General features: G+C 55.7%; 2 protein-coding genes across 2 annotated transcripts; one reads left to right on the top strand and one right to left on the bottom strand.

Annotated features, from left to right (window-relative positions):
• Positions 1–5,312, bottom strand: DCS_05865 (vesicular transport protein; the record flags this gene model as incomplete). The annotated part of the gene is made up of 6 exons (XM_040803166.1): positions 1–823; positions 879–1,114; positions 1,172–1,316; positions 2,078–4,691; positions 4,745–5,249; positions 5,304–5,312. The coding sequence occupies 6 exons, from the start codon at positions 5,310–5,312 to the stop codon at positions 1–3; spliced, it is 4,332 nt and encodes a 1,443-aa protein (XP_040658199.1).
• A 2,656-nt stretch (positions 5,313–7,968) lies between these two features.
• Positions 7,969–13,442, top strand: DCS_05864 (uncharacterized protein; the record flags this gene model as incomplete). Its single annotated transcript, XM_040803165.1, has 17 exons — positions 7,969–8,130; positions 8,238–8,793; positions 8,849–9,078; positions 9,137–9,416; positions 9,470–9,683; positions 9,822–9,841; positions 9,923–10,617; positions 10,739–10,901; positions 10,962–11,204; positions 11,271–11,469; positions 11,527–11,598; positions 11,650–11,700; positions 11,755–11,819; positions 11,870–12,054; positions 12,131–12,564; positions 12,627–12,707; positions 12,791–13,442. The coding sequence occupies 17 exons, from the start codon at positions 7,969–7,971 to the stop codon at positions 13,440–13,442; spliced, it is 4,302 nt and encodes a 1,433-aa protein (XP_040658198.1).
• Positions 13,443–14,054: the final 612 nt, after the last annotated feature.

The raw sequence follows: 14,054 nt of genomic DNA, 5'->3' as shown, positions 1-14,054 counted from the left end.
CTATTTCTTCGCCTTGGCCCTCCGTGACCGCAGCTCGGCGGCCGGAGAGTCTGTCGTCACCCGGGGCGCCGCCACCTCGTCGGCGCTGCCGGCTTCGTCGCCCTTCAACTCCTCCTCGTCTTCGTCGTCGTCGGGAGCCGCGGAGCCGAGCACCTCTCTCACGAGCTTCTCGTCCTCGTCCACGTCGCCGTTGGACGCGCCGCAGTCGGCGCACCTCCAGATGCCAATCTCGGACACTGATCGTGTGCCGGGAGGCGCCTGGCCGTTGACGAGGCGGCAGGACTGGCAGATGAGCGCGATGCGGTTCTTGCGGGCCGTCTCGTCCTCGCCAAGGAGCGCGTCGAAGATGCGGTCGTACCAGTGCGTCTCGGCCTCACCGCCGGGGGGGGTCGCGAGCTGGGGAATGGCATAGCTCGCGTCGGCGTTGGGGGCAAACTCGGCACCCGGGGGCGGCCCGTCGTCGATTCGCGGAGGGCAAGGCGATCCCCGGGGCGGCGGCCCGTCGGGGGTTCCCGGGGCGGCAGCAGGGCGTTGGATGTTGGCCGTCGGCGGCGGGGGCATCGTCGTTCGCTTCGCCGTGCCCTTGGCCTGCGCGCCGTGGCCCTTGGTCCTCTGGCCGTCCTGCGGTCCCTGGGCCGCGTTCTTGGCCTTGCCCTCACCGCCGTACTTTTCGATCAGCTGCAGGGTCGAGTCGTATCTTGTCGCGTCCTTGAGCTCCTGTATCGTCTTGGCACGCTCCTCCTGGTACTCCTTGAGCCTCGCGGTGGTGCTCTCGATGCGAAAGTTGTAGTACACCGTCGTGAGGGTGCGGATGAGGTATATGCTGCGTGGGACCCGTCAGGCAAGCTCTCGACGGCGCGGCATCGCGGAGAACCCACAGCACCGGCCCTCCGACCAAGCCCGTCCACTCGTAGGCACCGAGGTTTCGGTAGCCGACGGCGAGGAGCAGGACGATGGCGTAGACCGTGTAGGTGAAGGCGAGGTAGAGCGTCGACAGGACCTTGGCACGACGGAGGCTGGAGCGCAGGCCATCGAGGCGCGTCTGGGACGAGGCGATTCGGACGGCGAGCGTCGAGAGCGTCCTTTCGAACGAGGCGGTGGAAGAGGTGTTGCCCTTGGGCCTCCGTCAGCACGCATCGTCGTCGCCCGCGGCGGCCAAGGGGTGACGAACCTTCCAGGGCCAAAAGGACACCATGGCAGCGGTACGGATGCCCTTGTCGATGTCGGAGCGAGGCAAGCAGAGATGAACTGCGGCTGGGGGGATGAAGTTTGCAAGGTGGCGAGAAGCACGAGAAGCACGAAATAGCACGGCGTGCCTGCATCACGAGCAGGTCACCTCCGTAGGTACCTCGATGTACCTGATTAACGCTAGGACCGACTACCAATCTAAATGTACTCCTAGGTACCGGTATGTAAAGCTCGGGAATAATCCGCACAGTGTGCACCAGCGGTAGTCGGCAGGAACGATGCCCACTGGTTCTTGCCTCCATATTTTGGCTGACTCATCCCCCATACTCCTCCTCTCAAGTGCCACCTCCACCAAGAAATTATTACGTAATACTAATAATACTGTTATATCCAAGTATGGAGTGCATTTATTTCATGGCATCCACCATAATTACCCTATACTTGTTCACAAACCTCATCGTCAAAGGCTCCCTGCTACGAATAATACTACTCGTACCATCATCCCGTGTCAGACACCATGCGTATCGTTCCTCTCAACTCGCCTCGTCGCTTTCGTCCGGCCCCCAGTGGTGCAGGCTTGCCCGTGAGGCATCGTCGACGTCTTCCTCCCTGCCGCCTTCACGACCTTCATCGCTACGAGCATCGCCAAGCTTGCCATCATCGAGGCATTTCGTCGATGGGCATCGTGGGAGTCCCGGCATTCATGGTGCAATCATCCGTTCGCCAAGCCTGCATTCGTTGACTATCCTACGTGTCGTGGCAGAGCCCCTCCGACGGCGACTACTTCACCTCTATGTGCTGCACGGCGTTGGTCCACTTCTGCTCCTCGCTTCTGCCCATCGTCAGCATTCCGTGACACCTCGGGGGTGGCAGGCGTGCGTAGACTTACTTGTCAAACTTGAGCAGCTTCCCGAGGACGGGCACGAGCTGGGTTCGGAGTCGCCCGTCCTTTTGCTCGAGGAACTGCAGCAGGATCGTCTTCAGATACAGCATCTCCGGGTGGCCCCCGACGGCGCCGCTGCGGCTCGAGTCGGTCGACGTGCGCGTCGACGCCCCCGAGACGGTGGAGCTCGAGACGAGCTTGGCCTGGGCCGCCTTGAGGTCCTTGGCAATCCTGTCGTAGCGCTGCGTCGAGTCGCCGAGCATCCTGCGCAGCTCGGCCCGCTGCTTCTCGTTGTCCTGCAGCTGGCTCTCCGACGCGTCGAGGGCCAAACGCAGCTGGGCAACGGCCGAGCGCAGCTCGTTCCCCTCGCTCTCGGCCTGCGATTCGATGGCTTCGAGCTCCAACTTGCGCTCCCTCCACGCCCGCTGCCGTTCCTCCAGGTCGTTTCGCTCGCTGCCGAGCGTCTTCACCTCCCGCTCGAGCTCGCGAATCTTCTGCTTGAGCTCCTCCGTCTCGCGGGACCTTTTCCTCGCGAGCGTGCTCGACTCGTCCTCGAGCCGCTCGCGCTCCTCGACGGCCGCCTCCATGCGCCCTCGCATCTCCCGCACCTTGTGGTCGGCCCGCTCGTCGACGTCGGCGAGCAGCCGCCGCATCGTCTCGCCCTCCCTCGTCCGCTCCTGCAGCAGCCGTTGGACCTCGGCGAGCTCCTCCTCGAGCGACTCGGCGAGCTCCTTGGACTCCTTGAGCTGCGTCGATATCTCCGTCGTCTGGTCCCGCATGCTGCCGAGCAGCCCCTGCGCCGTCAGGTACTGTTGAGACTTGTAGTCGGCCTCCTCCTGCGCCGCCACCTTCTCCCTTTTCATCCTGTGCAGCTGCGCCTCGAGCTCCTTGATCTGCGGCCGCAGCTTGCTCGACTCCTCCTGCATCTTTTGCACCTCGCGTTCCGCCTTTTCAATCTTGGCGCTCAGCTCGATCTTGTCGGCCTCGGCGCGCCGCAGGCCGCGCTCCGCCGTCCGCTTCGACTCCTCGGCCTGCTGCTTGCCGGTGCCCCCGGCCCTGAGCCTCTCCTGGAGGTTGATGATTTCCGTCTCGCGATCCGTCGCGACCTGCTGCAGACGGCACGTTTCGAGCTTCAGGTCCTGCTCCCTCTTCTCCGCCTCCATGATCTGCTTGACCTTGACCCCGAGCACCTCCTTGACCGTCTTGAGCTCGGCCGACTCCTGCCGGAGCGTCTTCAGCTCGGGCTGCGCCTTTTGGAGCAGCTCGCGCAGCTCTGTGAGGTCCCTGAATCGGCTCTGCGCGAGTTGCTGCGCCGCGCCGAGGTCGGATTGCAGCGCCGCCGTCTTGTCCTGGAGCTCGTCGTACTCGTCCTGCAGGGATTGCATGTCGCCCGCCGCATCGTCGCCGGCGACCTCGTGCGGCACCAAGGGGCTCATCCTCTCGAGCTCGGTAATCTGCCCTTCCAGAGCCAGCTTCTCCGCTTCGAGGTCCTTGATTTTGTCCTTGGCGGCCACGTGATCCTGACCGATGTCGACGAGGTTGTCGCGCAGTGTCTCGATTTCCTCGAGGAGGTCCTCCTCCGTCTTGCGCTTGACCGACAATGCCTCGATCCGAGCGTCCTTTTCTCGAACCTCGTCCTTGAGCTTGGCAATCTCCGCCTCCAAAGCGGCTCTCTCCGATTCGACGATGCCGGGACTCGCCAATGGTTCCGCCGCCGGCACGCCCTTGGCACCCTGTGCACCCGACGTCGCCGTCGCGGCCGCGCCCCCCTTGCCCTTCTTTTTCTTGTTCTTCTTTTTCGAAGCACCGGGCGCGGCGGGCGTCGAGGAAGCGGGCGTCACCGGAGGTTGCTGGCCTGTCGCCGTCGTCGGCATAATCTCGAGTTTCTTCGCAAGCTCTTCCATCTTCGTCGTCGCTTCGGCGTTCTCTCGCTTCAGGACGCTCATCTGCGTGTTGAGATCGTCGACAATCTTCATCGACACCGTCTTGGCGTCGTTGGCCTTGCTAAGCTGAACGTGCGGTTCGGCAAACTTCTTGTCAGACGCTGCGAGTGACGCACCGGACTCCACACGAACGGCTGCGCTTACCTCGTCCTGCTTCTTCGCCTGGTCCTCGAGGTCCGTCAGCTGAGCCTGGGTTGTTTCCAGCCGCTCTCGGAGCATTGCAACCTCCTTGTCACGTTCGTCGAGTCGCGATCGTGCGGAACCTTTGGACGAGGACGCATTCTGCGACTCGACGCATTCCTCCGCGTCGGATCGGTCGTCGGGACCCTTGGCATCGGACGGATCGGTGGCTGTCGCTGCCTTGACTTTGGATCTCCTGGAGGCTGCGCTCGACTTGGCCCTCTGCTTCTCGGCCACGAGAGCATCGAGTTCCTGCTGGACCTGCTTCAACCTTTCTTGGGTCTCGTCGTGTTTGCTCATGAGCTCGTCCTTTTCGGCCGAGACCTTCTTAAGTTCGGCCATGACCATCTCGCTGCGCAGATTCATCTGGTTCAGATACTCGACGAGTGCGTTCGGGTCGCCGATGGACGTGAGGGGCGTGTTTTCTCGCAAGGCTTTTTCAAAGGGCTCGATGGCCGTTGCTCGCTTGTGGGCCACTCGGTAGGAGCGCAGCAGCTCTGAAAACGGTCAGCGAGCCGGCCACGGGGGCGTCATCTCGAGGGCGACGTACCGGGGTAGGTGGCCTCGAGTTTCTCGAGCTTGCGGAGGCGATTCGCAATCTCGGGGCTCTGCTCGTTGGCAGGTGCAGGCTCCGTCTCGGTCGACGTTGCGACGGCGACGTCGTCGCCATCCTCTCGCGTCTTCTCGTCGGCTCCGTCCGTCTCCTTCACCTGCCGCTTCTGCTCCCTTTCCCCGTTTATCGCAATCACCGGCACGACCGCCGCGCCGCCAACCTTGTCCGCCCTCTCCTGGGAGGGCACCCTCGGCGTGCCGGCGCGGCTCGGCTCATCGCTATCGTCGATGACGAAGGCGGCCTCGAAGACGGCAGGATCGGGGTTCGGCACCGACGAGTCGAGAATCTCCACGGGGTGTTTCCGGCGCGGACGCCTGCCCCTGCCGGCGGCGGTGCTGGTTCGCGACGAGGTCGACGCGGACCGAGAGGGTGTCGCGCTGTCGATCCTCTGCTGCCGAGCCTGCTCCTCCGCGATGGTCCTGTCGATGGCACCCCGGATTCTCTACCGAAACATGACGGTTAGGAGGCAACAAGTGCGGGCGGGTGCGAGACGTACTTGGAACATGTTGGATTCCGTTCAAACGTTTGCCGTCCGTGTCGTCGTCGGTCCGGAACAGAAGCAGATGTAAGAAGGAGGCGATTGGGGCAAGCGGGCAAATCCAACATCAACGGTACGCCCGAGTCTCTCGCATCGCCGTGACACCAAAATGCAAGGGAATGCAGAGTCGGAGCGATCACGTTGCGCACCAGAAGGCCACAGGCATGGACAGCGTGCTCGGTGTAAACAGGTGCGTTGTCCTATAAAAGAGACGGTTATGTCATGCCCCACGGCGATTAAGTGCAGAGACACACCAAAGTTATGTACACGTACTTATGTAAGCACCGACTAACAAACAGCACGGAGTACAAGCAAACGCGCCAAACCCAACTGGTCAGGGACCTCGACTGACTAAGGCGGTTGCTTAGTCATGTTGCTCAGTGAGGAGAGTGCGGATGAGGAGGCTCAAGTGTGAACACAAAATACAACATTTGCATCATTACTTCGTCCATGCTGCCACGATAACAGGCTATTTATTCATCGACGCAGACGATGACTCCATGATCAGGCGGCAGCTGGTTGCAACACTCGCTACCCTCCCTATCCAGTCTTCCGTGACGAGCAACAAAGGGCACAACTGTTGTGGCTCCGTCCATCTCACCTCCACAAGAGGCACATCCCACCATCGTTGTTTAGCTTGCGAATGCCAGACAGGCCCATTCGTGCCTTCAACGTCCAACGTTGCATTGCACTTCGCCGGACTCGATCCCGGATGCCATGAGGCTCCAGGTTGGCAGTCTCTGGGGAGTGCCCCCCAAACCATCGGGAACCCAGGTCGTGCTGTAGGTCGAGACTGATGCCATCGTTGTGGGGTCACTCACCATGCTGATCGAGTCATTTTCTTCTTAGTTTCGACGCACTGACCGACCGACGGGAACGAGCCGCTCTCCGTGAGCATACTTGTCAATAACTAGTGCTCGCCGTGCATCCACCTCGTAGCGGCACGATGCATAATCGTGGCATGAATCTCAGCATGCACATATGCTCCGTACTTGGATCACAACTACTCCGCAAGTTGCAATGCCGTACCGTACACCTAACGAGGCAGGTTGGCACTCCCTTTCCCGGACCACATGAAACACATATACATGCATGGGCAGATCTCGGAGACGGCAGGGCTTGTTGCTGGTAATATCTGCCCAGTTATTTAGCAAGGACCCAGGACCCACCGAGTCAAGGTATGTGAATACCCGGATCAGGCAATCCTTGCCCTTGTATGCTGGGGTAATTGGCTTCCTTTGCCGGAATACCACCAGAGAACGCTAATGGTGTCACTGCCGCTTAAGGGCTGGACGCCAGCAGGAATGCTCGTCTCCGAATGTCGGCAATCACCCCTACACTTCCGACGGTGGTTCCGCGTGAGGTCAATTCACCTTCCCAGCCAACTTCAGCCGATATTCACTTTTTACGATGAAGAATGCGGACCGTATCTGAACAATCACGACCCGAGTGACAGCGACACTCGTCTTCACGGGCTTGCATGGAAGGCGACCAGTCATCTCCATGACACTTGTCGAGTGTCAGCGACCAGTCATCTCCATGACACTTGTCGAGTGTCAGCGACCAGTCATCTCCATGACACTTGTCGAGTGTCAGCGACCAGTCATCTCCATGACACTTGTCCAGTGTCAGCGCCCAGTCCTCGTTATTACAAGGACATGTAAGTGCATGTACGGAGTGCGACCAACTACGGAGCACACTATTAACCATCAATACAGGGTGCTCCCAAGTGTTAATGTCTGGTGTACGTGTACTCCCTACTGACCATCGAATCGGAATACAAACTCCAACGTCAGGCATCATACCATTCGTGTGGACCAACTCAACATCAACGGTCTCGTTTGTTCTTTTCTTCGTTCGTACAGTGCACTACATGTATGGGGTGCCAAGTGTACACGTGCTGTGCGTGTGCACTTCCTGGAATGCTTCAGATCTTACTCGTGCGTGCCCATGCGGTACTCCAAACTCCGCATCCATGTTATATGTGCACGGAGTATTCGTGCTCACTCTATTACACTGTACCCGTAAATGTATTTCTCTTTAACTCGATTCAACCTCTTCTCCGACACTGCACGACGCGGGTCAACCAGTAAATGTTGTTGGCTGTGAAATTAACGTTGCATTACCCGTCAGAGTGCGTTAGCTTGCAGATGAAGCAGGGCGATCTATTACACCTACACCTACTTGGACACGAAAGGAGTCCCGCAAGTACATGAGCACGGCACGTTGACCTGGTTCATGACGATAAAACCATGCCGTGGAAACTAAGGCGGCACATGTGCTAGGGTTGATGGATGCAGAGTACGCGCACCGCCTATATAATGTCACTGATTTTGCCATGAACTAGGATGCGATGCGGCTGAGCACCGGTTTCGTTGGTCGCTCAGGCTACAGGCCTTCTTGGACTTCCTTCTCCGTGCAATATACGGATGACCAGATTCTTTCCATTGCGCCTCCATTTACATGTGTCCCAGGAGAAAATCGAAACGACATTTGTCAGCGGCATATTAGCAGACCACGCCGACGGCCGCCAAACTCTGGTGCAGTGATTGTACTACCGCCAGAGTGTTCAGCATCGCTTCTCGTCACGAACCTGCTGCCGTTGATACCTTTACTTCCTCACATGGATGAGCAGTCGTGGCTATCGGGCCTCGGTTCGTCATGGCTCGACTGCCTTTCCGCCGCCGTGTCTCTCGCCTTCATTCTTGTTATCCCTATGCGACTTTGGGAGCTTCAAGGAGAGCCAGACGTCGTTCGCCGCACCGTCGTCGCACGAATGAAGCAGGTGAGTGATGGCGAGTCCTGCGCCCCATACGATTTCATTTCACCCATGGAAACGTTGGGGTGCACCTAGCACTGCAAAGTATTGCATCGTGGTTGACCGCCGCGCAGTTCATCACTGTTTTCTGCGCCCTCGCGCAGTTGGCAACCCTCGCCATGGTGGTTCTAGCGTCTCCCCGTGACCCCCAAGTCACGACGATATATTATTCCGCCGCTGCTTTCAATTTTATTTGCGCCGTTGGCATCGGAATTCTATCATTCTTTGAGCATATGCGTTCGATCAAGCCCTCAGATACCATCGTTCTCTTCCTTGTCGCATCCCTCGTCGTCGACTGGCTACACTTGTGGTTGTCCTTGGCAGACGCCGCTTTGGAGGACCTCGCCAAGCGTGCCACCACTCGGGGGGTGTTCTACGGCTCCCTATGCAAGCTTACGTTGCTCATTTCAGAATCCAGAGGAAAGCAGAACATCCTTTTGAAGACGGAAAATACGCTTGCTCCCGAGGAATCTGCCGGCATCATCCAACGAACGTTCCTCTGGTGGGTGAATCCCATTCTCCACAGAGGTGCGTCCGGCACCCTGCGAAGCAACGACCTTCAGGTGACGGATGCCAAACTTTCGTCGAGAAATGCACGTTACTCGATCAACAGGCTGTGGGATGGTCGAGGTATTACTTTTCTCACATTCATATTCATCTTGGACCACTCTCTTACCATCTGCAGCGAGACCGGAGAACATGATGACCTTGCCGCTGGTGTTGCTCAAATGCCTCGGAAATGATTTTTTTTGGGCAGTGCCAAGCCGTGTATTTCTTATTCTCTTCCAGTACGGCCCTCCCCTGTTGATGAAGGAGACTATACGGTATCTGTCTCAGCCTTGGGATGCGCAGCGATTATCTACACGCACGACGCGCATCCTCGCTTTTGCCGTCATTGTTTACATCGGTCAAGCGGTAAGCCCTCAATCGAATCGTCGGCCTTCTCCGGAACGGGGTTTAATGTACGTTTCAGATCAGCAGTGTTGTATACCAGCATCAACAGGACAGGCTTCGCGCCAAGACACGTGGTGCTCTCGTGGGTCTTGTTTACCACAAGACGTTGAGGAGCCGCAGCAATGGCCACGATCTCGGAAAAGCAGTCACTCTGATCAATACCGACGTAGACAGTCTGGTCACCATTGCTAGATTTGCCCACGATGTTTGGGGCTACGTTCTGGAGCTTGTCATCGGCATGTTCATCCTGGCTTCCCAGGTCGGATGGCTGTCCCCGGTCCCGCTCGTCATCATTCTCTGTATATGCTTCTCCTGCCCCAAAGATTTTCAATCGTACTCATTCGATCTGCAGTTTGCTCCCGAGTCAGCAAATATGTTGCTCAGAACATTCGCGGCCGACAGAAGGACTGGAATGCTGCCACGCAGAATCGACTGTCCATGATTAGCACATTTCTGGGATCAATCAAGACGATCAAGTCGCTTGGTGTTTCCGGCGCCATGGCAAATCTCATTACCTCCCTCAGGTCGGCTGAGATAGAAAGCGCCAAGCGCGTGAGATGGGTAATGTATGCTTGCCCATTTGCTTCCCTGTGATGGAGTGTCACGATGCGTTGGATGGTCAACCTTGACATCCCTGATCTTTTCCCCTTGTCCCTTTGAACCGAGATTGAACTTTTATGATTTGCTAACGAGAACTCAAAAAGGATTGCATATAATGCGAGTGGTAAGTTTCACAACTCGAGAATGGCTGGAGAGTATTTTTCTGGTGGCAGAAAGCCGTAGGCTCGTTGCGTGCAATGCATAGTTCGCGACACTTACGATCCGTTAGCAAACGCACTCGGCATATTCTCACCGGCAATCACCATGATTCTCTATGGAATAGTCTCGCACAGACATCATGTTAACATAGACCCCGAAACGGCCTTTACAACCATTGCAGTTCTCTTCATGGTCATCCATCCGGCAAATATGATCATGACCATTGTTCCCAACATCGTTGCGTGCTTTGCCAGCTTTGACCGTATCCAGAGCTATTTACTGGAGCCTCCTCGCCATGACCAAAGAATTGATACTGTCGATGACAATGACGGGGAAATCAATCTTGAGAATGTCTCGGTTCAAGCCGATAAGACGTCAAGACTAGCACTCGATGCAGTTTTCCTCAGGCTTGAGCGTTCAAGCATTGTCGCCTGCACTGGCCCAACCGGAGCAGGAAAAACAATGCTGGCAAAAGCAATGCTAGGGGAAGTACACGTCTCGCAGGGTACGGTCAAGTTGAGATCGCGGCGAATCGGATACTGTGATCAAACTCCTTGGCTACCGAACGGCTCCATTCGAGATGTCATCGTCAACTTTGCGAGCCACGTGGACGAAACCCGATATTGGAGCTCTCTCAATGCCACTTGCCTCGTGCCCGACCTTCGACAACTCCCAATGGGAGACGGCACTGAGATTGGAAGCCGCGGGTTGAACCTTTCTGGAGGGCAGCGACAACGAGTGGTAAGGCCTCCTCGCGTCATTCCATGCGCCTTTCTACACATGTTCTGTCATTCAAAATGTTTGGAAACAGGACCTCTGTTAAAAATGAGATATGGATGTTGAGTGCTCATTGGAATCGCAGGCCCTCGCTCGCATGTTATATGATGCGTGTGATGTAGTCATCCTCGACGACCCATTCAGCGCTTTAGATGGCCAAACCGAAGACCAAGTTATTCAAAACCTCTTGGGACCGGAAGGCATATTTAGAACCAGAAAGACGACCGTGCTTTGGATCACCAATGCGAGTCAGTACCGAGTCCCCCGTTCCGAGCTCTGCAGCCTCCTCTCGCTAATCATGCTCCTAGCACATTATTTTGGATTGCCCGATAGCGTAGTCGTGCTCGAAAAGTGCCGCATCAAGGAACATGGAAAGTGGAGCGAACTGACTTCATTCCCTGCAGCATCTCGCAAGGTAATGCCTGAAAACTTGAAAGCATCCAGTGCCAGTGAAACCCAAGCCATGTTGATGGAAGCTGGGAAGAAACGAGCCAAGGAAATAGACACGCGGCTTGATGTCGGCCGAAAGACGGGGAATGTTCGTATATATAGTAAGTACACTCGATGGATGGTCCCTTTCCAGTTGGACATGTGATCATGAACTCACTTCGCGCAAGGCTACTACCTCCGATCCGTCGGCATGTTCAGTTCCTGCTTCTTGATGGGCTGCACTGCCACATACTCCTTTTTCATTACTTTTCCACACTACTGGCTCAAGCGTTGGACGGAAGCCGATCCGAAGATTGAATGGATGTATGCTCTGGGGTACGGACTGCTAGCCTTGTTTGCATGGATAGCCACAAACGGGACGATGTGGTTGGTCTCGCTCGTGTGAAGTGTTTGTGACAGACTGCTCATTTTACGATTCTACAGGTCTACCTACATGCTCGTCAGCCCTCGGTCAGGCCGTCGTCTTCACTCCAGGTTACTGAGCAACATCATAGGGTAGCACGGTCTTGTCGTCTTTCGGTCAACTCATAAACTGACTGCTTTTAGAGCACCACTATCATTCTTCGCCATTACAGATGCTGGAGTTATTTTGAATCGGTATGCTATTCCGCCAGTCGTGGACAAGAGAGTACGCCACTGACAATGCAGCAGTTTTAGCCAAGATATTCAGCTCGTTGACAAAGATTTACCAGCAGCGTTTCAATCTCTCAGCAATCGTAAGAAGTCTGCTTGTCGAGAATGTTGGATAATGCTAAGCCTGAAGCAGAGACTTTCAAGATCCTCGTGCAGATTGGTGTACTCCTTGCTGTGCAAAAACTATTGCTTTGGAGCATTCCAATATGCCTTGTTATCGTTTACATCATCGCCAAAGTATACCTGCGAATGTCGCGTCGGGTGCAGATTGAAGAGCTTGCCTCGAGATCAGCAGTCGTTTCGCAAATCACCGAGACTGTATGTGGGATTCACCATCTCGTTCTGCAAGCTATTCAAAGGGTGGACGTCGCTAACCGGTGAAAATTGCCTGTAGGTCGAAGGATTAATTACTATACGCGCCTTTGGCTGGCAAGGCCACTGTCAATCAAATCTCGACGGCGCGCTTGATGTCTCGCAAGGCCCCTTGTACCTTTTGTCTTGTCTTCGGCGGTGGCTTACCCTTGTGCTGGACCTCATGCTTGCAGCAATCTCCATAGGCATTATCGCATTGGCCTTGTTTGGCAGAGGAGCCACCGACGGTGCCGGGATAGGTGCTGCACTAAACGTCATCATCGTCACGAACGCTACGCTTCTGCGTTTGGTGGAATCCTGGGCGACTTTTGAGATCTCACTAGGAGCCATCGATCGCCTCAAGACTTTGGATGATGAGATTCAACACGAAGACCAGCCGTGGGAAGACGTCGTTCCCGATGTATCCTGGCCACAAAAGGGTGACGTAGTGCTTCATAAACTCACCGCATCATACAAGTGAGTTTCAGTCTCGGCAACACATGGAAGACGATGTCATTAGCTAACGGATAACAATATAGCCAAAAAGCCGTTGCACTTTGTAATATCTCTCTTGACATCAAATCCGGTCAGAAGGTAGTGATTTGCGGGCGAACAGGGAGGTAAGCAGCCAAATTCAGATGCTTTTCTTTTCAACATTGATGACGATGAAATCAAGAAACTGACGCTGCCTCTCAAATGTTAGTGGAAAGAGCTCCATACTTCTCTCTTTGCTTCGCCTAATCGACATCACCGGCAACGTTAGTGTGGACGGCATCGACCTATCCAGCGTATCCAGAGCTACAATTCGTGAGCGGTGCTTCATCACCGTGCCGCAGGATCCCATGATTTTGCCCGACGCTTCGTTACGCATCAGCCTTGACCCAAGTGGCGAAGCCGACTCCCCGACATTGATTGACGCGTTGAAAAAGACTGGCGTTTGGGAGCCCCTGTTCGGTCCGCAACTGGCAAATCCCGCGGACATTCTGGATCGCAAGGTTTCCGAGCTGCCCACCCTGTCAACGGGTCAAACCCAGTTGTTGGGGCTTGCCAGGGCATTGACCAAGAAGGCCATATTGGGATCCCAGTGTAAGCCAATTCTTCTACTGGACGAGGCAACATCTTCGCTCGACACACAGACAGAATCGTTGATCCACGACGTGATCGACAAGGAGTTCTGCCAACAGGGGCACACAGTCATCGCCGTATCTCACAGATTGAGCATTGTCGCCAGTCAAACGAGGTCGACGGACATGATTGTCACCATGGCCGACGGTGTGATACAGAAAGTTGAAAGGACAGATGAAGTATTGGGGTTGGATCACCGCCCGACTCCATCCATAGAGTCCGGCCTCTGATGCGCGAATATGCAATGACGATGGCAGACGATATGAGTTTCAGTACCTTGGACTGTACTGCACAACCAGTTTCTGGGCAGCAGGTTTCCCTCGGCGTGTTTTTTGTAGATCCACGCGACCAACTTGGATGATGTGCTATCCATAACGATCTCATTGTATGTCAGTGCCGAAATTGTCGCTATATCTCACAATTGCAAATCAAGGGTATGCGAAGAGAGAACAGTAAAAGTTCTCTTGTGCCAATTCCTGACCATTTCAGCATTTCCCAAAGGAGGGATTTGGCTGGAGAGTGCAAGACGCAATCCCAAGCAAGCGATTCATCGCCAACCACGCAGTTCTCGGTGGCGGCCCAAATGTTCCATCAAGGCAGCACGTGTGCACTAGAAATATAAACAAGCATTCAAGGCTAGACAGCGAAACCCTGGAATTCCTAGTGCCAAATCGTGATGGTGTCGCAACTTGCACCCTAATAGGATGGAGCTGCCCGCGGGAATGAGCGATGTGTTCATAGTCGGCTTTGTTTCAGGAGTTCGACATGCCAAACAGGCTGTATTAAACTGTTTTTTTGTTGTTTCAGAATGTGTAAATGCCGGCGTCATATCGATGCCGGGG

The sequence above is a fragment of the Drechmeria coniospora genome, chromosome 02 (assembly GCF_001625195.1).
Source record: "Drechmeria coniospora strain ARSEF 6962 chromosome 02, whole genome shotgun sequence".
NCBI classification, from domain to species: domain Eukaryota; kingdom Fungi; phylum Ascomycota; class Sordariomycetes; order Hypocreales; family Ophiocordycipitaceae; genus Drechmeria; species Drechmeria coniospora.
Note: the sequence above shows the minus strand (reverse complement) of the source record. Positions and strands in the feature narration are given on the sequence as shown.